The 26,847-nt window shown below is 43.7% G+C and overlaps 1 protein-coding gene across 2 annotated transcripts in view; it reads right to left on the reverse strand.

Moving 5' to 3' along the window:
* Window positions 1–1,604: 1,604 nt before the first annotated feature.
* LAPTM4B (lysosomal protein transmembrane 4 beta) overlaps window positions 1,605–26,847 on the reverse strand; it is a 66,084-nt gene continuing 40,841 nt past the window's right edge. The window contains exons 6-7 of one of the 2 annotated variants that reach the window (XM_052651970.1): window positions 23,279–23,374; window positions 1,605–2,828 (exon numbers count right to left, since the gene is read on the reverse strand). In XM_052651970.1, the coding sequence (XP_052507930.1) occupies window positions 2,751–2,828; window positions 23,279–23,374 (174 nt within the window). In that variant the 3' untranslated portion in view covers window positions 1,605–2,750. Of the gene's footprint in view, window positions 2,829–23,167; window positions 23,375–26,847 lie in introns of those variants that run through there. The other variant, XM_052651969.1, reaches the window with a different exon arrangement.

Genomic DNA, 26,847 nt, shown 5'->3' on the forward strand with positions numbered 1-26,847 from the left:
AGGTGAAAAGACAAATGCAATAAGGTGTGGTTCGGCTAAGCAGTCAAACTAAACAAATTTTGGGACCATTAGAGTTTAAAAAAATAGGGGGAGAAAGGATGGAGAGAACCTGTCTGGCATTCTGCAGAACAGGATAGGGACAAGGAATCTGGGGGAGATGCTGCTCATGTGTTTATGTAGAAAGAAGGTACAGGAAGGGGAGGAGTTAGTCAACTGGCCCTTTCACGTGACGCAACATTCTGGAAATCTGACTGGCTCGTTCAATGGAAGCTGGATTTCTAGTGTGGGCAGACCCCATCTAAACCCAAAGATGTGTTTTTCTCTTCCCTCTGTCCAGCAAACAGACTCCAACCCCTCCCACAGGCTGCTTATCAGTGGGCCCATTTGCACATCTATTGGTGCTGGGCTGGACCTTAAAATGGGGTTTGGGGGTTTCAAGATGAAAAAACTCACAGATCTCTCATCGGTTTTCATCAGTCAAGTGACCAGAAAGTATATAAGCATGAGAGCAACTCAGGTAATGACTGTTCTTGTTCTCTGCAGACAGCAAAACAGAAGAACAGAGCTAGACATTAAAGTGGGGCTTCAAATACATTTAAAAGAGCTATGCATGCATATCAGTGATGAGACAGGGACACAGCGAACTGCTGAGTATGCTCTGGAGGGTCACTTTAATCCAAGCATCACCTCTCCACAGTGGAGACATGAAGACAATTCCTTACTTTGCAGAGGTAAGGATGGGGGCAGCTTTGGGAGTCAGCTTGAGTTGTCATGTCAGGAAGGCCCAGCAGCAGCAGCAGCACCTGTCGGGTCTGAGTATGACGTGACATCCTGTGGTCGGTGGTGCCGAGTGTCATGTGAACGGGATCCCCTCTGATGACCCTACGAAGGGAGTCTCAAAACCAGCATTTTTCTCCACTTGATCCCATGTCATTTTTCACAGTATAAAACATGATTAAGGAAAGTGCCGGAAAATCACAGGGAGTGACATGCAAATGACTGTGTCTTCCCATGTGCCTTCCAAGGGATCAGTGAAACGATCTGATAGGCCTTTTCCATCCATAACAACCCTGCATGTGTTTAACTTGGTGGGAATCTCCTGGGTACAAGGCTTCAAGGAACAGAATTTCTGAGGTTGAGTGTATATGGAATACTAACGTGATGCACCAAAAGAAATGACCGAGGCTGATTCTCAGGGATAAAAACCACCCCCGCTTCACCTCTTATTTTTTTACATTTCCAAATGATCTGAAACACCTATCCGGAAACAAGCCAAAATCCCTCCTATTTTAACCTCCCTTGGAACACAGGAGAATCTAAACAGCTTGTTACAACTGCACTGCGGACAGAAAGCAATCAGATTCAAAGCAGCTGCGTTGGCAGAGCTTGGCAGAGGCGGGGTTAGGAATGCTCCAAATTCATGTCTGTCCTCTCCATTTCTCTTGGCCCAAGATGCTCTGATTTTATCAGCATGAAGATATTAAAAAACACCTATGTGTGAGGCAAGCCACAGAGCTTCCTCCTCGGGTCAAATTCTGTGTCCAACACAGTCCCAAGTGGGCAAGAAGTGTTTCCAGGCACAATCACCAGAGTCAAAGGTGGTCTTCTTGAATGTGGGAAAAATTTCACTTTAATTGCAAACGCCTTCATTTATAAGCACATCCAATAATGAACAAAATGAAGAGCTGTGACTTTTGAACGTGTGAATATATAAAAATCTCTGGAAAATCAAGGTAGTCAAGACAAGGGTATTTCACAAGGAAAGCAACACCCCCTCCAACCCCCGCCTCCCATTTTTCAGAAGACTTTTAAAAAAATCACAAGTTCTGTGATCAGAAGTTCACAGTAGCAGGTTGTACCTTGTAGGGAGAGAAGAAAATCTTCTTTCATATTGTTAGATAAATATATATCAGTAATTCTACCTGACAAAGGTTGGTGGTGGGTGTCCTCCCCGAGTCAGGCGAGGCTAGAACACTGAGCTAGAGGGGTTTCTGAGCAAGGATGGGAAAAGGGGAGGAGAGACAGACTTGACACCACAAAGGACCAAATCCATCAGTTCCCCCCGACACGCCAGACCCGTGACCCCAGACATGCACGGACAAGAGCAGCCATCAGGACAGCCACCGACTGCCCGCCTTGCCATGGATTATCAGAGGGTCTCACGGTCAAACTCCTTGACCAGCAAACTCAAAACCTGTCACCAAATTTAAATCATAAAGTAAATGTCTAAGGAAATTCTTGTTTTATTTATGTATTTATATGGAGTCCTTACACAAATAACATTCCTGTTCTCCTAAGGGTTTCTTCTATAATTTGGAATGCCCGAGGAAAAGCATTGTCTAATTTTGACTTGATTATACACGTTCAAAAGAGAAAGAGGGAGTGAAGAGAAAAGCGTTGGAAAGTCTTCGACTCTGGGGCTCAGCACGTACAACAGACGTCTCGGACTTGAGATTCATCCGGGTTGTCGAGTAGTTCCAACGCCGAGGGAAGACTAGAGGAGCCGAGCCCACCCCACCCCACCCCACCCCACCCCACAGAGAGAATTTCTACAGCTACTCTATCATGGTGTTCCAGCTAAAGCATAGGTTTCAAACTACAGAGTTTCAACTTAACATCTAAAATTTTAAACTGTAGCATTTCTGCAACAAATAAGCTCAGAGAGCTCATCTCAGAAGAAAAATTAAAGAACTATTGCTCTGATGAATGAAAAGTCTGGCTGTCGCTCTTGCTCCGCCCGACTTCCAGGCTCAGGCAGACACATACGGGGGCGGCGGCTCCTTGGTGGCGCTATTCACAGTGGCGTCATCGTACGGGGGTAACAGCACCTGGGAAGAAGAGAAGACAAGGGTCAGAGGTTAAAGGTGCACACCTGCTCCCCTGGGCTTTATTGTAGCTCAAGTTTCCCCATAACATCTATCAGTATCAACTGTTGAGCAAGTCACTGGATTTTGGGAAGAGGAGAGATTTTTGAACCCATGAAGTGAAGGAAAGACACTTCTGGCCTTCTCTCGAGTTTTCCAATCCTTTTCCACTTGTACCTGGATGTCACAGTGCCCGAGGGGGCCAGAGGGCTGTGTTTCTAGGACAAGGAAGCAGGGGGGAGTGACTCTGAAGAGAAACAAAGGCTCTGGGGTGACGTGTATGTGTGTTCACACAAGTAGGGCAGGCGCCTGACTGACCACAGGGCCACGTGTGGTGAGACCTGGGCAGTTAAGTGGGAAGACAAGAGCTTTGGTATCAACCTGGACTCCAAGCCGGGACTCAGCCACATCCTATCAGTACTGCCACGATTAAGTGAGCCAACCTCCGTTTCTATGTCTGCACCACAGGGATCCCTGAGAATTAGAGGTCTAAAAGACACCTCACATGCTGTGATACACACCTGACGAGGCTGATGTTATCTGTAAATGGCTGGAGAGGAAGCACAAAAATCCTAAGCTCATGAACAACCTCTCTGTTCACATTTCAAGGACAAAAACAACTGCACGTAACCGCTTATGAACTGTCAACATAAGAAGACACTGGCTGACTTTGACTTTGCGGAGTACTTACAAAACAGAGAACATCAATTCTGTGTGACTGGCCTCTAGTCAACTAACATTTATTGTACACCTACTATGTGACGGTTCCTGCCCTTAGGAATTCAGAGATGAGGTGCGTTGAGACATCCTACCCAGCTCAAGGTCTTTGTGGAAAGTCAAAGAATATTCACAAATGAAGTGGAACAAAACAAAACCACATTTTGTTATTAATACTTCTTCTATTATGGACATGACTTAAAGTGGTAAACGTCTATCAATTCCATGAATTGCCATGCCATCTATCTATCCCCTTGGCCTCCTAGAGGACACTAAAATTCTCAAGTTTCTCTTTAAGTTTTGTCTACATTACTCCCACCTCCTACCCCACACACACGCACACTCACACAAACTCAATATACTACACTACTTGGTTTTCTCCTTTTCTAGTGTTTCAACAAGTGCCAGGCTGCAGTCCTGTCTTCCTTAACCCAGGGCCTGCTGGCCAGTAGGCACACAGTGTCTGGGGAATAACTGAGTGCGCGGTCCTGTAGGCTGGGCCTGGAAGACTCCGTATGGTGGCTGGGGTAGTGTGGAGCTGGGACACTGGTAGCGGGCATCTGCATGGTCAGGGTCCCCTCGGGAGACAGAAGCCACCCCATGGTTTGAACAGAGAAAAGTTTAACAAAGAATTATGGTACGAACAGGAGATCGGAGGTGCAGAGCACTCACTGAGGAGCAAAAAAGGAGAACACTGCCAGCTACGAGTGCTGACGGATGGAACTCACAGGAGGAACACACGTGGAAAGGGGTCTCCCCCAAAGGCCGGGCAATCACTGTGAGAGACGGTGTGGCTGAGCTCACTGGATGGTAGAGACGCCTCCTGGGTAGAATCAGGCCAAGTGAGCGAACCACCTGATGGGCTGCAGAGGCGCTGTTCAGGGGGACCGGGAGGTGCCGCTGGCCCTGGAAACTACCTGAGACAAGGTGCATGCTTGCTGGAGGGCTGTCAGGGAGACGGGCTGCCCGCGCCGCTGCCTGGGGGGTCACGGACAGTAAGATCTGAACGCTGCGGGGCACGCACGACCTGGGAGGGAAAACGCCTTCCTCCTCTGGCGCCCTCTACCCGGGAGGCTGGAGAGCAAGGTGGTGGGCGAAGGTGAGACGTCACCACGCCAGCTCCGCGTGGGCTAATGGGGGTGGGAAGGAGACGGACTTGGGAGCTGCACCAGTGAGAAGTGGGCAACTGGCTCAGCACCCACAAGAATGTCACACAGGTCTGAGAACCGTTCCCGGAAGTGGTGGCGACGCCGCACCTGTGTGAGTCCTTCCCCCTGGGCATTGCCCGGGAAGACTCAGGGCCAGGGCTCGGCTGCTGCTGGCCGCGCTGGACGGGAAGAGCACCCAGGGCACGCTCAGTACAGGCACCCTTCCGAGGCCAGGAAGCGTCCCCGTGTGCCCTGCATCCCACAAGCCAACGTTGACTGAGGACGCAGAGGGTACTAGGTCATGCCCAGCCCCCCAAACACACACGTGAACACACCTTGCTGTCTGTGGAGGAACACTCGTTCTAGAGAACTTGAGGAACTGCTCTTTGAAGTGGCCCCTGATGAGATTCTGCTAGCCCTTAACAGCATTATGAAAGGGTTTACAGGGTGCAAAATGAGGACCTTATTTAATTTATGGAAGTGGGTTTACACGTTTTCCATGTTAGGTGAAAAATGGAAATTTCACAGCTCTCCTCTGTAGCCCTACATGACCCACTTAAGATTACTATGAAGCCAAACACCTGTGACTTTGTAACTTTACTAAGATCTGTGTTTTGTGTTTTGACGCACAGCCTGGGGAGGGCAGATGGGCACGTCATGCTGATGAGCGAGACTGATGTGCAGGTGTGGACAAGATGTCCAAGAATCAACAGGACAGCTTGAGGCGGGCTGGAGGGCAGGGAAGCTCCTCAGGAGGAGGAGCAGGACCAGGCGGTGAATGAAGAGGGCCACCCGGCGGGTAGGGAGGTGAGGGCACCGGTGCAGGGAGGGGGCTGGGAGCAGAGCACTTCCTGGGAACCCAGGGGCTGTGATATGATGCTCAGGGTGGTCAGAAGGGGCGGGAGAGACAGGCCAAGGTCAGAGCATGGAAGGGACCCCTGTCCCCCTCGAGAGGCATTTCCGGTCTCTGGCAGCAGCATGTCCACTAGGAACCTGCCAGTCTCAGCTGGAGCAGAGCGTATTCTCTAAAGTGACAGCCCAGCTCTCTGCAACGGAGCGTCTGACCTGAGGACTCAGCCTCCAGCACGTGTGTGTGAGCATGTCACAAAGGTGTAAGATACAACCAGCAGAAACAGCTGTGATCAGCAATAGAAACATTCAATTTTGCAAAGACTCGGCGTCGGCTTTATGCTGCACCACCTCATTGAGCTATCAGCTGCTTCCTATCTGTCACTTTCCTTGGAGGAGTGACCGTAAAACACGGTGAGGCTACTCAAAAAGTGAAATCAGCCATCACAGCCAATTTATTTTTGTTCCCCACCATGAGCCAAATGCAACACTCAAAGTTTCCAAAATGTTCACGGATGATTAAACACAAAACTGTCTTGAAGAACAGAAAGTGCTGCAAATTTGTCTTCTGCTTGCCAAAAACTTATTTTCACATTAGGTTTGGCCGTATGTCATTGTTTCTTGCTATTTACTTTCAAACTCATTTTCAAGTTTAATTTCTTATCATTAGCATCCTCATGGGCTTTCTCTCAAATATTCTGTTGCCTTGGACCCTATATCCAATGTCAAGATGCCTGGTGAAGATACTGACACCCTCATACTTGTCTTCACCTCCCCGTGACCACATACTGAATGCAGACCAGCAAATACTCTTCACAGAGCACTTCGTACTCCTGAATTACTTTCAATGAACACTTCTCCAAATAGAGTTGGTTTTAAATTCTGAAGGGATAGTGTCATCTTTGTTTAAGCTACATGATGTTAATTTTAATGATGATTTCAGGGAAGTGTTGGTGAAATGAGGACTGCCATACTGCTTCTCTTACAGTGTGTTACAACTCACTGCAAACACTAGCTATTGTCCTGTTCAAGTAAAATCAATGAAGCAACTTGGGAATCTGAGAAAATAACTGTAGGATGGATTAACATAGAAAATTCCAAGTGAGATGCCCTACAACACAAAACTTAAGGGAAACGTAATTATTTTGACATTGTTAGAAGCTGGCATTTAGTTAAGCCCTGTTTTTTAAACAATTTGATCATTCACACTGAATGACCAAAAAATAATCTCTGAAGACTAAAAATGTACACCATCCCCTACCTTGCTGTCTAATAAACAGCAGCTACTCAGTGAGTTCAAAAACCGGCAAAGGTGTATGTCAAGGCTGTGTACTGTCACCCTGCTTGTTTAACTTTTATGCAGAGTACATCATGTGAAACGCCCAGGCGGATGAAGCACAAGCTGGAATCAAGACTGCCAAGAGAAATAACAATAAGCTCAGATATGCAGATGAAACCACCCTTAAGGCAGAAAGTGAAGAGGAACTAACAGCCTTTTGAAGAAGGTGAAAAGCCAGTTTAAAACTCAACAATCAAAAAGCTAACACCATGGCATCTGGTCCCATTTACTTCATGGCTAATAGATGGAGAAACAATGGAAACAGTGACAGACATTATTTTCTTGGGCTCCAAAATCAATGTGGAAAGTGACTGCAGCCATGAAATTAAAAGACACTTGCTTCTTGGAAGCAAAGTCATGACAAACCTAGACAGCATAGCAGAGACATCACTTTGCTGACAAAGGTCAGTATAATCAGAGCTATGGTTTTTCCAATAGTCATGTATGGATGTGAGAGTTGAACCTATAAAGAAGGCTGAGCACCAAAAAATTGATGCCTTCTAACTGTGGTGCTGGATAAGACTCAAGAGTCCCTTCGACTGCAAGGAGATCAAACCAGTCCATCCTAAAGGAAATCAACCCTGAATATTCACTGGAAGGACTGGTGCTGAAGCTGAGGCTCCAATACTTTGGCCACTTGATGTGAACAGCCGACACATTTGGAAAAGACCCAGATCCTGGGAAAGACTGAAGGAGCAGGAGGAGAAGGGGATGACAGAGGATGAGATGGCTGGATGGCATCACTGACTCAACTGGGACATGAATTTGAGCAAGCTCTGGGAAACAGGGAAGGACAGGGAAGCCTGGTGTGCTGCAGTCCATGAGGTTGCAAAGAGTTGGACACAACTGAGCAACTGAACAACAAATCAATGAGTGGATAAACACAAATGCATTATATATCTCAGCCATGCACCACTTCACTTCAAGCAATATTCAATACAACCAAGCCCCAGGAGTTTGTCTTAATAGGATCTCAACTACAGAGTGAGTGTTGGATGGTGGAACTCCCTTTCAGGCAGACGGAAAATCCCTCTTGTCAATGACCCCAGCAGGGCATCTGCTCCTTAGGAAGATTAGCATCTATCTATATACAGTATCTTTTTTCCTTGGGAGCAGTCACGCTGGGGACATGCACTACCAGGAAAGTAGCTCATCATTCATTTCGATTCAACTCGACAAATATGGAGTGTTATAAGGGGATCTTCATCCTCAGCTACGTCAACATACAGAACAGTTGGAGGGAGAAAACAGATTAACATCAAAGGTTGCAAAATGGAACACCCTGGAAGAGAAGTGATTCCAACTGGCCACACGTCTGCAAGTCATTAAAATTTGGAAAGCTCACTCACTCCATCAAACACTAAGAAATGAGGAAATGCTTAAGAGTAAAGAATTATGTGTTGGGAAAAATAGTAAATGTAGTTGTACTGTAATATCTGAGTTAAGGTTCTGAGGACTTATTCGGAACTCTCCGGTTGATAGGATGACAGTGCAGGTAATGTTATATAAATTATCTTTTGACATTCACAAAATTATGCGCCAAATTTTATATATGTGCATTTATTTTCCTGGGCAGAGTGTTCAGAGCTTTCATCAGATTCTCCAAGAACCATCCAAGATCCTGGGGTCCTGGGCTGTAGGGGAGAGGGGTGCAAGGCACAAGGCAAACTACACCGGCAGCCTGTCTGCTGGTTCTACATCCTAATAAGGGTGAAGAAGGTTAAGAAGAAATCAAGGCCCAGGATGAGGGCCTTGGAGCAGGAGAAGCCTTCGTTTAAAAAAAAAAAGAAAGAAGAACTGGTTGATTATCTCACAGAGTCAAACATCTGGGAAATGTTACTATGTCGTGGACAGATCTGATAGATCACGGCAAGGTAAAAGGTTAAAAACTCGGCAGCTGAAAAAACAAAGCAATGTTTGCTTGGGGGAAAAAAATGGTACAAGAGCAGGGATGTACATGACAGAGCTCTGCACTGAGCAATATTTTCTTAAAATCAAGAAAAACACTAACTGGAGATGTAACAAAAATACCTGATGTAACTGTATTAGGCAGATGACGGCAGCAGAGAATATAGGGAGAATAAAACTTAAACCCTATCCAAGAAGTCAAAAGGGATCTCAAATTGATCCTTGAAAAATCAGTAATGTAGATGAAATATGGAGGTAAATACCTGAAGCAATGAGTTGCCAGTGTTTACTTGGGGATGGAAAAGTGGAGAATGGGCAAGAAAATGGCGGCAGACCATTGAGAAATAAACTTTGCACTACCACGATTTTTAGCTATGCACATGTTATACTGTTAAAAATATTTTAAAAATAAAAGAATAATCATAGCAGTCTTGAAGGAAAGAAGTCAGTCATCAAGGGGCAATTTGCAAACCAGAGGCCAGTGGGCAGGCTCAGGGCCACCGCATCCCTCTCGCTTCTTGGCTGGTGGGTAAGTTACATATTCGCTCTGAGCTTCTGCAGGGGCCCGGAAAAGGATCCTAGTTTGCTGGAAATGATCCGTCTAAACCAGAAAGGGTGGTGGGCATGGGACACATGTAGAACAGACACTAACAAAGCAGCCAGGGAGCACAGTGCAGTTGGAGTTCCCTGCCCGGGAGCCGAAATGTGCTTTCACAGAGCAGCGGGTCGGGGGGCCTCTGGCCTGTGTGATTCTCCTCCTGTGTTGTGAGACCCAAGCTCATCGAGGGTGCCCCAGACACCAATGGAAACTAGAGAACCAGGATGCTTTGAGGGGCCCCCAGGAAACAGATGTGAGCCCTGGGAAACAAAGGACTTCCTCATTTAATACATGCTCTTCACGTCATTCAGGCCCAGGCCACTAGCAGCCCACTGTCTGGCTCTGTCCTGTCTGATTTATTTCTATGACTCCCTAGTATGGCAAGTTCAATACCAATCTGACTCCTTTTCCCCATGATTTCTCTCTTGTCATTCCACAGAAAGCCCAAATAACCCCAGGTTCAGGTTAAAAATCACTTCCAGAGATCTGAAATAGTCTAGCCACAATTACTGGAGAAGGCAATGGCACCCCACTCCAGTACTCTTGCCTGGAAAATCCATGGACAGAGGAGCCTGGTAGGCTGCAGTCCATGGGGTCGCTAAGAGTCGGACATGACTAACGGACTTCACTTTCACTTTTCACTTTCATGCACTGGGAAGGAAATAGCAACCCACTCCAGTGTTCTTGCCTGGAGAATCCCAGGGACAGGGGAGCCTGGTGGGCTGCTGTCTATGGGGTCACACAGAGTCGGACACGACTGAAGCGACTTAGCAGCAGCAACAGCGGCAGCAGACACAATTACTCTTCTCTGAATTATGCTATGCAACTGTGTGTGTGCTCAGATGTTCAGTCATGTCTAACTCTTTGTGATCCCATGGACTGTGGCCCGCCAGGCTCCTCTGTCCGTGAGATTCTGCTGGCAAAAACACTGGAGTGGGTTGACATTTCCTGCTCCAGGGGATCTTCCTGACCCAGGGATCAAACCCCTTGTATCTTACGTCTCCTGCACTGGCAGGAGGATTCTTTGCCACTATTGCTCTCTGGGATCAGACAAATGAATTAATTTTCAAAGTAAAAACATCAGTTAGATATTTCCATATTCTTTATAGATAACATGAAGTCATAAGAGTAACACTAGAAATGCCAGTAACTATAGTGCAGCACTCTGAACTCAAAGACAAGACCATTCTTCTGAAGCACTTACATAAGCAGCTTATCAATTAAACTGTATCGTCTCTCGGGTCCTTCCCTGGTGGCTCAGAGGTTAAAGCGTCTGCCTGCAATGCGGGAGACCCGGGTTCGATCCCTGGATCGGGAAGATCCCCTGGAGAAGGAAATGGCAACCCGCTCCAGTACTCTTGCCTGGAGAATCCCATGGATGGAGGAACCTGGTCGGCTACAGTCCATGGAGTGGCAAAGAGTCGGACATGACTGAGCGACTTCACTTCACTTCACTTGTGGTATTAACTGTCTTGTATGTTTACCACTCTCCCCTCCAAAAAGTTTCTAAAAGCAAAGTCTTACATTTCCATGTCGTTTGTCAGCACAGGCTGTTAAGACAGAGATGTGTCCAGGTATGAGTTCTTTCATTGCATTTCAGCTATATGGCTGTGGTCAAATTCTAGAGGCAATCGGTGGTGGTGGGATGAAACACAAACTCTGAAATTAGACCTGGGTTCAAATTCCAGCTCTGTGAGGTATGAACCCTGGGGTCCCGAGAAAGTTAGTAAAATATACCTTCAGCTTCCATGCTTATAAAATGGAAACCACAACTGACGCTCCTCGAAAGATGGTTGTAAGGACGTCAGGAAGGCAACACGCCTAAGACACAGGCTGAGCGCCCGGGCGCTCAGTAAACGGAGCAATGCTCCAAAACCTGCACAACAGCCAACACAGGGTTATTAGCTAGTTCAACTACAGCCCTTCCTTAACAGAGTGACACCAGTGAACATTCTCCTCACAAGCAGCTTCACGTGGGTCACAAAAGGAGCTCCTCTCCCCACCTCAGCTCTGGTGGCTGCGGGAAGCGCGACAGGGTGACTCGTAAGCTGATCTGAGCCACACACGATGAAGCGAGCAGGCAGCTGGATAAAAGCCTCAGGGGAAGGTCCCTGAACTGACAACCGATTCGACGTAACTCTGGCTCGCTCCCTCTCTCTCTCTCAAGAATCCTGACAGTGTTTCCTGTCAGGATAGGATCCTTCCTATGAAGGATACATCCCAGGGCCCAGCAGAGGAACCAAAGATCTTCGAGGTCATGATTCCTTTGACCTCAAAAGCTGGGAGTGGACGTGGCATTCACCTCCCCCAGAGCTGATCTTCCAGCCCATCGCCCCTAGCCTTACCCTCTTCCCTCCTTTACCAAACTTAACAAAAGTTAACTCAAGGATGAGAAAGAAGACAACATGAACAGCGTTTCCCCTACAGGCTGCCACGTCTGCAGAGGTGTGGGCACCTCTCATTTAGTTACGGTTCTAAAATCAGAAGTGCCCGTGGCTGGAACACCACGTCCATTCATTCACTCTTTACCCCAGGACATCCGAGCAGCCACCAGAGGGCAGCTGTTGTGCCCCGTGCTGGGGAGGCATTTAAGGACTAAAGGCTGGAGAACGCCCACCGGAGAGCTAGGGAAAGCATATGTGAACTGTCCCCGAAAAAAACACTGGTAAAGGTGCAGATGGTGTGCTTCAGCTGAAGACCTGGGCGCTGGAGATTACAAGGGATGAGCGTTGGAACAATAGGCAAGACCCCAGCTAGACTTGTCAGCAAGACTGGGAAGTGGAACCACCGTCTTGATAAACTTGCAGTCCTCCCCACCAGGAGGGGATGGGAGCTTTGGTGATGCCACGTGTGAAAGACACCCATGGGCATACACAGGTGAGCTTGCACAAAACCAACTGCCCTTCGCTCTCACCAAAGTGCGGACAAATAAAGAAAACACCACTATAAACGGAAACTTCCTTATCCTTTTGCTTTTTGGCTCCTTTGAGGGGAAGGAGGCAAGGGGCACAGTGTTCGTGAGAGCATCACAGCTCATGAGACCTACAGCTGTTGATAACACATCAGTTAACAGTCCCTCATAGCTGCTTCACAAATAAGATGAACTTGGCAGGATGAAGTTATCACTGCACTCCCTCCTTTGGCTTCAAGAAAATATTACAATGTAAGACTGCAGAGCGGAGTTTGATGTTGTTGGAGAGATAATGCTAAATCTGTTCTTATTTATTCAAAGGGAAAAAAAAAAAAGGCAAACCACTGGCAAACTCAGATTTAAAATATAATCCCACTAGTTACAAATGACTGTCACATCGCAAAGTGGGAATGACATCACAGTTGGGAAACGCTACAGTAATAAACAGCAGAAACCCTGAAGACTTTTAAATCTGGGGATGACAAAACCAGATTTACATTTCAGATCAATTTGACCGCAACAGAGAGGAAAAAAAACAAATCTGAAGAGGAAGTAGAGTTCAAGACTAGAGGCTAAAACCCTAACCCTAACACATTTAAAGCTGACTCTTTAGTTACAGAGGGCTCCCAGGTAGCGAGTGGTAACGCATCCACCTGCCAATGTGGGAGACACAGGAGACGTGGGTTTGATCCCCGGGTGGGGAAGGTCCTCTGGGGTAGCAAACGGTGCGCGTGTGTGCTCCAGTCATGTCCGACTCTTTGCAAGCCCAAGGACTGTAGCCCACCAGGCTCCTCTGTCCATGGGATGTTCCCAGGCAAGAATACTGGAGAGCGTTGCCATTTCCCTTCTCCAGGGGATCTTCCTGACCCAGGAACCGAATCTACGTCTCCTGTGTCTCCTGCGTTGGCATGCAGCTTCTTTATGACTAGCACCACCTGGGAAGCCCAGGAAATGAGAACCCACTTCAGTGTTCCTGTCTGGAAGAATTCCATGGACAGAGGAGCCTGGGAAGCTACAGTTCATGGGGCTGCAGAGTTGGACGGACACACACACAGAGTTGGACACGACTGAGCATGCAGTTGTCTATTTTTCATAGGCAAAAAAATTTTTATAGAAAAAAATTCTGACCTTAGAAGATGTGATAATGTGAGATGTGAAAGTACACAGCCCCAGATCACTCGCATCATTTAGAGGCATTAGAATCTAACACAGGTCCATTTAAATTAATACCAAGTAGTCAAAATATTTATTTATGTCTTCACCATTTATTACACCCCTAAGAGTCTACAATGCACCTGGTTTAAAACAGGCAACCATTTATGTGGCAGCTTAGATGGGGGGAGTTTAGGAGAGAATGAACACGTGTCTATGTGTGGCTGAGATCCTTCACCGTTCACGTATCACTAACATGACATTATTGTTAATCGGCCATGCCCCAATACAAAATTAAAAGTTAAAAAAAAAAAAGGCACCATTTACATTATCACATTTGCCCCTTTATTTAGGCCAAAAAGGAAAGGAGGGATAGTTGAATCATGACTCTCCATGATTAACTAAAATTGCCATTTGGGCATTTCAGGCAGGAGCATCACAAAAGAAAGTCTGACTTTCCTGAAGACATCTAAAATAACTGTTCCAAAACTTTCTAAACACTCCCACCTGTAATACACACACACACACACACACACACACACACACACACACACACAACCATATATTTTTTATTCTAAGGTACATTATACATTTCAGCACCTGAATTTAGCCTGTGTGTTGTAATTCACAGCACTTTACAATAAGAGGCATCCAAAATAATAGTGTAATATATAGCCAATGGCATCTTGTACTCAATGAATTCATCAGGAATCAGGAAGAACAAACGAATTTAGAGGACTCTAGTGAGGACCACCCACGCCCCCAACCCTGACTACAGAAGGAGAAACTCCTGACTATATCAGGAGTTTCCTGGTGGGCCTAGGTTCAATCCCTGGTTGGGGAACTAAGATCCCACAAGCCACGCCAATTTTATCAATTCACAAAAAACCACTATAAATTGATATTACAGGAGGAAGTCACTATTTCCCTTAATTCTCAGCAGAGAAGCTACTCAAATTCTTTCAGATTATACTTATATAGAATTCATACCTCAAATCTTTTGAATTGGGTCAAAAGTCCTCCCTGGTGAGATATTTGGGCAGGAGAACATCAAAACAATATAGTAGCCCCAGCAGAAAGTTGAAATGCAATTAAGGATCTCATGTTCAAATAAATGTATCTCAAATAATGACACCTAAATATATATACATTACCTTGATCAAAATAAATATCTAAAGAACCACATTTTTTATCTAAAATGAAAACACCTGACAGCTGAGGCGGGTGAAGGAATGCTCTGTGAGCTGTCACCACAGAAGCCCGACCACGGGTTCCAGCCGCTCCTGGCGCCCAGGCCTGAATGCGCTACGCCACCTCCTGTGCCCACCTCCGCAGGACGGGACTCGACCCTGTCTTCCAGGGGCTGCCCGCCCGGCTGGGCCCAGCTGCCCTGCTCAGCGGCTGCCAGGGCCCTCTGGGCTGGAAGGACTGCTTCAAACTTCAGATTCCCTCTTTTACCCGGTCTCCTTCACCACACACTTCTTCCATCCATCCCTAGAATCAACGGGAAAGGAGAAATGTCTTCTACTTTGCTTTCTCCTACTCAAGAAATCAACTGCTTAATTTCTACCAGAATCTAATCTGTTGTCTACAAGCTTTGCTTTTTCCTTGCTGGAGCACAAACTTCTATACTCTGCTTTTAAAAAACATCAAAAGCCTTTCTTCTGCTGTTTACACTGCTCATGATTTTTATGGCCATAAGGACATCTTATCAAATGGACATGCTTTTATTAAATCAAACCAGTTCCCAATTATTAGACAATGAGATTGGATACTTTTGCTCTTAAAAACCAATGCCAGGGGTTCCTGGTGGCTCAGTGGTAAAGAATCCACCTGCCAATGCAGGAGATGCGGGTTCGATCCTGGATGTGGGAAGATCCCACATGGCTCCAGGCAAACGTCACAACTCCTGGGCCCGTGTGCTGCAACCACTGAAGCTCTAGAGCCTCTGCGCTCCAACGAGAAGCCACCACGGTGAGAAGGCCACGCCCGCAACTGCAGAGTAGCCCTCACACCAGTGAAGACCCCGCACAGCCAAAAACAAAATTAAGTAGTTTACAAAAACAATGCTACAGGACATCTTAAACAAATGTATATATATTCTACTTTGACTTCCTTAATATATATTCCCAGAAAATTTCTCAGGATGTTAAAAAGATAAAATTCAATATCTTTGTCCCAGAATAAAGTCAACATGAATTCTATTTTGGACATGTGGGATAAAATAAGAAATCAAGTTCTGAGTGCGTTTGTAAAGTAAAACACAATGAAAGTGGAGGGTGATTTTATTCTTGGTTCACTGCAAAGCTACTCTTATACTTTTCTTTACTCGTTAGTATAAGAAAGTTACAACTGAGCAAATGATTAATATTCTTTATCTAGGTTCACAATGGAAACTGAATTATTTTAACTCTTCTTTCAGAAGCTTTATGTGTCAAAATATCAATGTGTTGATTTGACTGCTCCAGATATTCTCTGGATGAAGTAACTGTAAAGTTATATGGGTCAGAGATAACTTTCAACAGATAAGGATTTTTTTTTCAAATGCTATATTTTACTGAAGTAAGGAAAGAAATATGAGCTGAGTTAATGTCACGCACTGTCTGATTGAAGCATGGAATACATTAAAGCAGGGAAAATGCTTTCCAGGGAAAATCTCAGCTGGTATCCAGGCCATGATGTTTTTCTATTAGAACCAGCAGAGAAATCTATCTGCAGCCACGTGCACATATGAAGCTGAGTTATAGAAGGCGGGGCTATTCAGCACAAGGGAACTGCACGAACCTACTGTTTGCATAGGGAACTCTGCTCAGTATTACCTAATAACCTAAATGGGGAAAAAAATTGAAAAAGAATATATATAAGGAAAATATATGTATAAATATATACATATACATGTATCTAAACAAACAAGGCAGCTGCCTCGGGTGTTACCAAGTTTATTTTTACCTTTCATTCCACCTCTTTCTTTAAGCCACCCTCCCATTCCTTCCCCTGGGCTAGAGGGCAAAAATAAGCAAAACAAAAAAGTCCCCCTGCTCTGAAAGTTTGTGACTTTTCCTTGAGAAGAATCATCCAAATGAATCTCTTTCCTGCCTCCCTCCTGTTTGTCCCACCCCACACCCTCCGTTAGGGAGGAACACGGGCCATGGCTGCCCGCCCCGGTGATGGTCCGGGAGGCCCGTGGGGTGAAGAACAGGGCTGCGGCGGTGGTGATCACTGCCCCCCGCACCCCAGGTCTCACCACGGTGTCCTCTTGGGAGTTACCCACTTGGTGCCTCGGTTTCCTCTTTGCCACCAAGGGGGTCAACTTCAAGGACTCTTGTGAGACCTGGTTCATATACATAAAGCACTCGGCCCAGAGCCTGGCAGACGGCAGCCGCGACCTAAGTGTCTGGGGAGAAACCCACAGCACAAAAGGCACTGAGCCGGGGCGGGGTGGGGGGCGGCGGGGCAGAGGCAGAGAAGGGAGGGCCCTCACTGGGGTTCCTCAGCGCTCGGCTGGATGACGCTTGCGGGAACACTGCTCAGGAGAAGAGGGCTGGCCAGTTAACTCTCAGTCCCGGAGTCTGCTCCTGCCTTTCAGGTGAGGAATCTGACGTTTCTAGTTAAGAGTCACAGCAAGCGGCGTCCTGGGCAACCATGCTTGTTCCACGTCCCCTCGTTAGCGGCGATCGCTGCGCCCTCTGGCAGCCCTCTGCAGTCTCCCCTCCTCTTCAGCCGCTTTGCTACCACCCTGCCGTCGCCACTGCCTCTTCTTCACCATCGCCCTGACCCTGACCATGGAAATGGTCTCCTGAATGTTCTCTCTACTTCTCTGAGATGTTGCCAAGTCTACCTCAACCTCTCACAATTTTAAGATTAAAAATAAAAAGCTTAGATCACACAAACTACTTAATTACAAGGAAAAAGAAGATACCTAAAACGGAGATACTACAAATAAGATGTCTCACTCATATTCTAGTACTCACTAGGTCACAAGCTTCAGAGCCTGTAACTCACAGGCTGAAGTTTCAAATCCTGTTATCGAAGGACCTTCTTCCCCCCACTCCCTCCACACTGCCTCCACGACCCTCTGGTTCATACAGGCCGATTACTGTGGTCAAGGGGCCGTTTTGTGAGGTTATGTTCAATGGACATGAATCTGAAGAGCCCAGGACTGGAAGAGATCTTCAGAGCCGGACTGGCTATGTCTGTGCCCAGTCCTGTCTGCCTCTTTGGGACCGCGTGGACTATAGCCCACCAGGCTCCTCTGTCCATGGGATTTTCCCAGGCAAGAATGCTGGAGTGACTCAAGTTTTCACTGGTATTAGCTGATTAAAAGAGGTTTTAACAATTCAATTTGCCTAAACTTTAATATGAAAGATCTATTTCTATAATCCATGTTTAGTATCTTAATATGTTCTTCCTCTTAAGGTTTGATTTTAATGAAGGCAGGTGAGTGAATGTGCTAATATGTAGTATGTATCCAGAATGTGATTTCTACAATATTCTAAAGAGAAGACTGCATCTCCTTAGGGTGCCTAACCCTATATTGCATGGCAGTGACTCAAAGGGATATTTTAAATGTTGAAGTAAAATACTACAAAGCCTGTTAGGTACTACCCTAACTAATACTCAAAAGTAGTCTGGACCTGACTACTTAATGAAATCAACAATGAGGTATTTCTTTTGGCCTAAGAGCATCATGGAGTAGAAAATGGCAACCCACTCTAGTATTCTTTCCTGGAAAATTCCATGGACAGGGAAGTCCGATGAGGTATATAGGCCATGGGGTCACAAAGAGTCAGACATGACCAAGCCCAAGCCCGCATACACTGGAACAGCATCGTGGTGGGGGGAACCCAAGACCCCAAGAGGCATTATGAACTAATAGCACTTGTGACCTCTCTATCTTCAGGTGTTTCTTTCAGAGATTTTTGCTTTGGTTTAGTTAAGAAACTAAAGTGATTAACCCAGAGAATAATCTCCAATATCTAATAACTCTATTCTCCCTGAGTAGTATCTGAAAAAGTAGGTATTTGGAGAATGATATGTGTGCTGTTTTAGAGAAGAAAACGGAAGCACATTTATTTTCTACCAACCAGAGCCCCAGCTATCTTCCCACAGAGGTCACCCTGACACTCTTCAGCCTGGGAAAAAAGCCATCTGGCTTAACACTTGATAGGAAATGAAAGACATAACGTGTTATTATGTCCATGTGGATTCCCAATAAAGACATGGGCAACGGAGAAACATACATTATTACACACTGTGAGGACCTTAATAAAGCTAGGAGACCAGGGGAAATGACAGAACTACATCATTCAAATCCCTATTCAGGGTGCAGAGGGAGGCTCCAGTATATTTGTTGCTGTTTTTGTTTTTTTTTCCCAAGTTAGAAATGCTAACTAGAATTCCTTTAGTACTAGTTAAAACAATCTTTAAATATGTAGAGTCCTCTTTAAAAATCTATTCTCCAACCCTAGAAATGCAGATTATGGTCCTTACTGAAAGGAAGCAGGGTTCCTTAGAGAAATAGCCGATTCCAGGTCTGGGACAGGATATGGACAAGGTAAGCCTAGAACAATGTCAATGTCAGCGAGACAGCAAGGAAGCAATCAGACCACCAGTTATATAAAGGTGCCAACTTGAAGAGTCCCTAATTGGGAAAGATGGCACAATCTGAGCATTAATAATGATGGTAATGTACTAGCTATTTAGAAAACCATTTTGTTTTTCCGCTTAGAAAGTCTAAAATGTGCAACAGTAGGTAAATTTTACTATTTAGGCTTACTGATAAAATTAATCAAAATAGCTATCCTTTTTAACAGAACATCCCCAGCTGTATTATAATAGGCCTGTTTTCATTAGATCATTTATTACTTAAAAAAAAAAAACAAACCACTGGTCATCACTAGAAAATGATGGAACAACTTGTTTGAAAACTGATAAAGAGAAGAAAATCATATGTATTTATCATTGCCTACGTACCACTGGGTAATTAAATAGAAAGTGAGGGAAAGTTTTTCTTCAAAGGGATATTCCAGCTAATAAATGAAAAAATAGAATGTCATCTTTCAATTCCTAATCAATCGGTATCAATGGCTGCTGACATCTCAGATAGAATCACCCAGACGTTATCTCCCTCCTCATGGAAGAACAAATATATCAACTATAGTCTTGCAAAAAAGGAATATGGAAATATAAATACAAGAAGTCCTTTGATCCAATTACTAATTTACTGGAAATAGAGAGAACTATATTAGAGCTATGCAATTAGTTAAATCTAGTTTGTGGCCCAAAGTTGTTTCTTTAAAAAAAAAAAAAGTACCCTGGAGAAGGAAATGGCAACCCACTCCAGTATTCTTGCCAGTAAAATGCCATGGACAGACAAGCCTGGAGGGCTACACTCCATAGGGCTGCAAAGAGTCAGACACAGCTGAGCAGCTGAGCACACCCACTCTTATTTGTACTTGCTTTTTCTCAGCTGTTACTTCTACATCTGATTCTGCTTCTTTCTAATATGCAAAGGAGTATGTATAGTGTTTGCTGTGTTGAATCAGAAGTCAGGAGATCCATGGACTATTTTTATTTCAACAGCAACCATGTCTGATGATTCATAATCTTCTAGTCCTCTTCTATCCACAACATATGGGTAAAACACAAGATTTTATTCTAAAGATTTACTGAGACTATAGGTTTTAACTAACCTTTTATAAAAGTGTAAGAAGTAAAATCATTTTAGTCCTGATATAAATAAAATTTAATCTAAAAAAGAAAAGTATAAAGTCTTAAAATATATACAGATCCACAGATCTTATTGCAAATAAACTGCCAGGAAAATTAACATGAAGCAACTGAAAACCTAAATACATACTGGAAATTTTATGATGTTATTTTAGATATAATAAGGACTCTTTAGAATAATATCCACAATACCATTATTAAAAAAAAAAAACCACTGCCAGAAAGCTGAGATTTTAGATGGTGATCTGTCCCTATTCTGCGTTATCCATGCAAGGTATGAGAAATGATAAATGTCCCTTTCCCAGGAATACCATTCATTTGAAAAAAGAGTCAGTGGGGAAGGTTCACTGGGAACTTTGAGAAAAGTAAAAACATATCATCAGTTTCCTTATCTTAAAAATGGCAAGTTGATAGAGAATGCCTAAGATAATGACCAATAACCATCATGGAGCAATTCCCCAGGACCTTCTGTCAACATACCAGGAAAATATCACAGCTGACACCAGTCCATGGTCCCAAATCCTAGCTACTATTAACTACTGCCAAGTTGGAAATCTTTCTGAAGAAACGCCTATTAATAGAAGAGCTGGGATGTCTCAACTATTTTTAAGTACAACTATTTTTGAGTGCATCTAAGCCTAAATAAAACATACATGTTAATTCTTACCTAATTCTGAATCTCGAAAAACAGAAAATAAAAGCATCCTCTAAAAAGCTGCTGCTGCTGCTGCTTAGTCGCTTCAGTCGTGTCCGACCCTGTGCGACCCCATAGACGGCAGCCCACCAGGCTCCCCCGTCCCTGGGATTCTCCAGGCAAGAACACTGGAGTGGGTTGCCATTTCCTTCTCCAATGCATGAAAGTGAAAAGTCAAAGTGAAGTCGCTCAGTCGTGTCTGACCCCTTAGCGACCCCATGGACTGCAGCCTACCAGGCTCCTCCGTCCATGGGATTTTCCAGGCAAGAGTACTGGAGTGGGGTGCCATTGCCTTCTCCTCTAAAAAGCTAGTTAAATGCATTTTAGGGACTCACTCATGATTTTTAAATTCTCTAGGCACCCCAGTTTTTACAAATTTCAGAATATCCTTTGATCTGAGACGTATCTAGACAACATATATCTGTCTATGCAGCCCTTCTGCTTTGCTAAAGGGCTAAAATATGCAAAAATATGCAAAACCTATATATGTGTGTGTATATACACATTATATATAACACACACACACATATATATGATATATACATATTATTCACACACAAAACCCTTCAAAAAGCTATGGAAAAAACCACCAAAAGTACATCTGAACAAACACATGTAATATGGGCATTCTCTTCTCTGAAATACTTTCCAAAAATGGAGATATTACAAGTCCCACACATTCATAATATTTAGGATAAGGCTCTGATAATATCTTGCTTCTTCAGCAACTTTACTGGTTCCTCAAATCCCCAAATCTCAAACTTTTTTTTACTAGTTCAGCGGGACAATAAATGTATTCTGAAATGTGTTTTTAAAGGAAAAAATAGAAAGATATTGATAGGTAACTAATACCCTAGAAACTGAGAGGGAAGGAAAACATTCTTCAAGTAACTGTGGTTATGTGGCAGACTGGATGGGAGGGGTGTTTGGGGAAGAACGGATGTATGTAGTGTACCGCTGAGTTTCTTTGCTATCTACCTGAAACTGTCACAAGTTACACTCCAATATAAACTAAAAAGTTAAAAAAGAAAAAGTTACAGTAATTGTGAAGTTATTTTTTTTTATTTTTATTTATTTATTTATTTATTTTTTGGGCGAAGTTATTTTTTTAGAGAGACGTACTGACCCAAAAGGACTTCTCTAAAGGTTAAAGGTTTACTAGGCAGAACGTGTTTTCCTGTGATGAGTGCACGCGACTTTGCAGGTATCACACACTGGGTTAGTGCATCTGATCATCGCGAAGCCTCTCCTTAAACCGCTGCTCATGCGTTCTGACTCAAGTTGACACCTGCTAACTGAGGACTTAGGAAAACTCTTCACATAAAATACTCTTTCTTGCAGAAATTCCACATACGTCTCAGTGATACCAGCTAGCACCTGTGTATTTAGTATAAGGTCTGAAGTTGTTTTACCCCCATTTGATACACAAGGAAGTCAAGTCAGGAACAGGCTAAATTATTTCAGTAAGGCCAGAATGAGCAAGTGACCACAATTTAAAAAACAAAACCAAAAATAAAACCCCATTCTAGTTTAGAACAGACACATCATTTCTATTTATCCTTTCATCTGTTCTGTCCATTCCGTCACCTCCAATCTTATCCACCTGGACCCATCCCAGGACCCATCCCACGTGCTCATGTCACCCATCACCATCCTTCCATTCGGCATTCCATACGTGTATTGAGCAATGCATCAGGCATAACGATGGAGATACAGGAGGGTAGTACCTACAGGGCTTGTACTTTTACCACGAGGCAGGCAAGATCATTTACATCAAGGACCAATGATTTTTTGAAGACTCTTCCAATGAAGATGTATTGCCCAAAATCATACTTAACAAGTTGATACAATTTAAGTATGAATAACAGAGATCATCTCAATTCTTTTACGAAAGCTTATATATACAGGACAAGTTTTAAAAACACAGTAAACTCCATCACCTGGCTAACTCAGTTGGTACAGCCTAAGACTTTAAAATGCAGCAAGCTCTGCTATTTGTTTTACCTATACCATCACATTTTTAAGTTTAATTCCACATGTCAAAGGAGAAGGTATATAGTCATACAGAACTGATAACCAGAATTATCTACCATGGTTTAATAATGCAAGTTTAAGATACGCAAATGTGGAGAGGCACATATTACCTATTTGTAATAATTTTCAAATGAATCAAAAGCTGAGCCATCTAGATTTTAATATCCTGTAAGGAAAACAAAACACATTTCATTCAACTATGAATCCTTTGGTGACTAAGCAGCTCATGAATATGTCTCAACAACAGTGAAAAAAGCAGCAAACACTAGAAATGCGTAGAAGCCATCATATAGTGCACGTGTGGAGATCTCCATGTGAAGCGACATCACACCTACCGTAGTGTCGTTGCTGGTAACATAAACCAGGACATCAGAGGAGTTCCTGCCATTGATATATCGGTAGCAGTTCCAAACACAGCTAATCAAGTAACCCTGCAAATAAGTCATCATTATTAGGACCTTAATTTTCAAACTTCAGATAATTTAAAATATCACCATGGATAAAGCCACATTGCAAAATGTTTATTTACATAAATTTTAAACACACATTAACTCTACTAAGCCAAAAAGCCTTTAAAATTACAAATTTTGGGTACAGTAACTTTCTGGCCAAAGGTGACACTACAGCCTTATTCTACCACACCATGCAGAAGGTGGTAGGGAGGAGTGGGCTGAAAGCAGGAGAACATTTCCAAGAAAAAGGAGTGAAAGGAGCGTTCTCTACAAATATTTATTGCCCCTCAGAGTTATAGAACAACCAATTCATTAGCCAATTCTGATCACATTTAACTCTGGATCATTGGGATTTTTACTCTGCATCATTATATATAATTTTATTATACAAGTCAACTTAAAAAAAAAAAAGAGGTTCATAGCATGTCAATCTGCTTCACGGTCAATAAAATTCACTAAAACATTTCCATTTTCATAATGAACTATCCAAAGAGGATAATTAAAATTCAGGTTCAGAATAAAGACATACTAGAAACAAAGCATGAGCTCATGGGAAATGTTTAAAATATGAATTCTTGGCAGTTTCATGCCCATCATGTGTAATCAGATTAAAATGAAATGATTTTAAAGGCCCTTTCTAGCTTTGAAATTCTTTGATTAAAAGGCGTTTAAAGATATGGAGAAAATGGAGCCCTCCTACACTGCTGTTGAGAATGTAAAACGGTGCCACATGGAAAACAGTCTGGAAGTTTCTCAAAAGTTTAAATAGTTACCACGTGACCTGGAGAGTCCACTCTGAGGTATATACCCAAGAGAAATGAAGACGTTATGTCCACACAAAAGCTTGTGTTATCCATAATAACAAGAGTAAAACAATCCAATATTTTGGACTGTCAAGACTGGACAAACAAAATATTTCATTGTATGATGTTTAAACAATGGAATATTATTCAGCAAGAGAGAAACTTCTGATGCACGCTATGGCATGGATGAACCTTGGAAATGTCAAAGCAGCCAGTCACAAAGGACCACGCACTGTAGGATTCCATTTACATGAAATGTCCAGAACAGGCAAACCCACAGAGACACAAAGCAGATTAGTGGTTACCAGGAGCAGGGGATGTGGGTGAGGGAAAACATCAAGTGGTGAAGATGCTCTAAAATTACACTGTTTAACCACTGAGCTGTGTTTATGCAACTCTGTGAACATCCTGAAAACCACTGGATTGTACATTTAAATGGGAGAACTTTATGAGATATATATATATATATGAGAATATATATGAGAACATGATATGTGAATTGTATCTCAAGAAAGTTGCTTTACAAAAAAGAAGACATTTAAAGACAAATGGGGTATGTGTCAACACTTTTCAGCAGAGTGAGGTGAACATTCTGTTGTGTACTCAGAAAGCTGTCTGAAGCTGCATTTTGAACTTGGGGGTTATTATTTCCTACACTTAACTTTCTGTGATAATGTTAAGGTGAAAATGTTATTTATTGTGTAATGCTATTTTAGTAAACTGTTTTCTGAATGGCAATAATCTGAAACCAGAGAACAACAAGAAAGAGATGGAAAGGGTATTTTTCTTGAACATTGTACACAGTATGTTCAATTTACACGAATCTTCAGTTAATCCAACAATGTTCTTGCTTCTCCAAAAAACAAAAACAAAAACAAAAAACCCTAGACTCATTGAGAATTTTAAAACAAATAAAAAAGGAATGCTTGAACATTTTCTGTTGTGTCCTGTGCAAGAAGTTGTCCACTATTTTAGCAGTGAATAGAAGGTTCTCTTTAAGGCAGGAAAGCTTTCTGACGTGAGGCCTCCAGAATGACGAATCTCCAACTGAAGGTTAAACCTGGAGGGGAAGTACTCAGTGTCTGGGGCCTCAATACGTCCAGTCTGCACTCTTGGGGGCCCCCTGCCACACTTGGAGCACACACTCACTCAACACTCCCATAGGAGAAAAACTGGCCTGATGTCTCTAAAACCCCAATAACTTACTTCAGTAAACTTACTTCCATTGGACATTTGTATAATCTTGATTAAAGAATTAAATATTTGGGGCACAGCGGATAAGAATCTGCCTGCCAATGCAGGGGACACAGGTTTGATCCCTGGTCCGGCCAGATTTCACATGCCGCAGAGCAACTAAGCGCGTGTACCACCACCACTGAGGCCACGATCTGGAGCCCACAGGCTGCAACTACTGAAGCCTGTGCGCCTAGAACTTGTGCTTCGCAACCAGAGAAGCCACCACAATGATAAGAACGTGCATGGCAACGAAGAGTAGCCCCAGCTCACCGTAACTAGAGAAAGCCCGTGCAAAGCAGTAAGACCTGGCTCAGCCAAAAGTTAACAAAAAAATTAAAATGTTAAAAAAAAAAAAAGGAAATATTTGGCCTATCTTCCAAATGAACTTGCACTGACAGGAGTAAGTACACCCATTGTTTATTTGGAGAGCTAGGTGGTAAGCGTTGTTACTTGCCAACCAAGGACAAAGTGAAACAGACACAAGTCCTATCCGGGCTCCCAGGGACCACTAGCAATGAAACTTACTAGAGTCTAACAGTGAATTTAAGTTGTGAGAACTACTAATCAGGCAGACGGATTTGTGAAGGCACAAAACATACATGTATTCACATTTTCTTTTTAACAATTACTGAGTCTCCACAAGGGAGAGGAAAATGAAGGTAGGATCTGTGTTCTCAAGGAAATGCAACCTGGTTAGTAGAGAACAGATAAACACATAGTTATTGTTTATTATAATTATTATGTATAACACATTACTCACAGGCTGGAGACAGTGCTGTGGACAGTTTGTATGAAGCCTTTTATCAGATCACTATGATTTGCAACTGATAAAGGCAGGACACCTACACCATCACCTAAGACATGGCCTGGCACACTGGGGCTTTACCGGATAAGTGAGTGAGTGATGCACCTTCCTACCCATCAGCTCATTTAACTTCACTGTCACCCTACAGAATGTTTTCGTAGCTACCACTGCTGTTAAGTTAAGGAAGAAACTGAAGCTCTGGTCACACAACTAGATACAACAGCGACTGAAGCTAAATCTAGGTCCTCTGACTCAAAATCTCAAATAAGCATTTCCCATAAAAATGTCAATGGTTACACAATTAAAATGCATTTTTAAAGAGCAGTTTCTGGGCAATGGCACAGGGTAGCTCAGTCAGATTAACCTTCTTGCAGGTAAAAATGAGAAAATCTGGAATTAATAGACACAGACTCTATAGGAAGGCATGGCTGAAGGGCTTCAATAGGGCAGAAGCTAAAGAGGAATCTAGCCTTCAGTGACAAAGCTCACGGGGTGGGATTTGAAAGTCCAAAGCCTCATGCCAGGGGTGGTCTGGGGCTGACTGAGCAGTCAGGAATTTGGTGTGTGGGGGCAGGAGCTGCAGGGGCGGTGAGCCTCAACATCCGTCT

This window comes from Budorcas taxicolor, chromosome 14 (assembly GCF_023091745.1).
Source record: "Budorcas taxicolor isolate Tak-1 chromosome 14, Takin1.1, whole genome shotgun sequence".
Lineage (NCBI taxonomy): Eukaryota > Metazoa > Chordata > Mammalia > Artiodactyla > Bovidae > Budorcas > Budorcas taxicolor.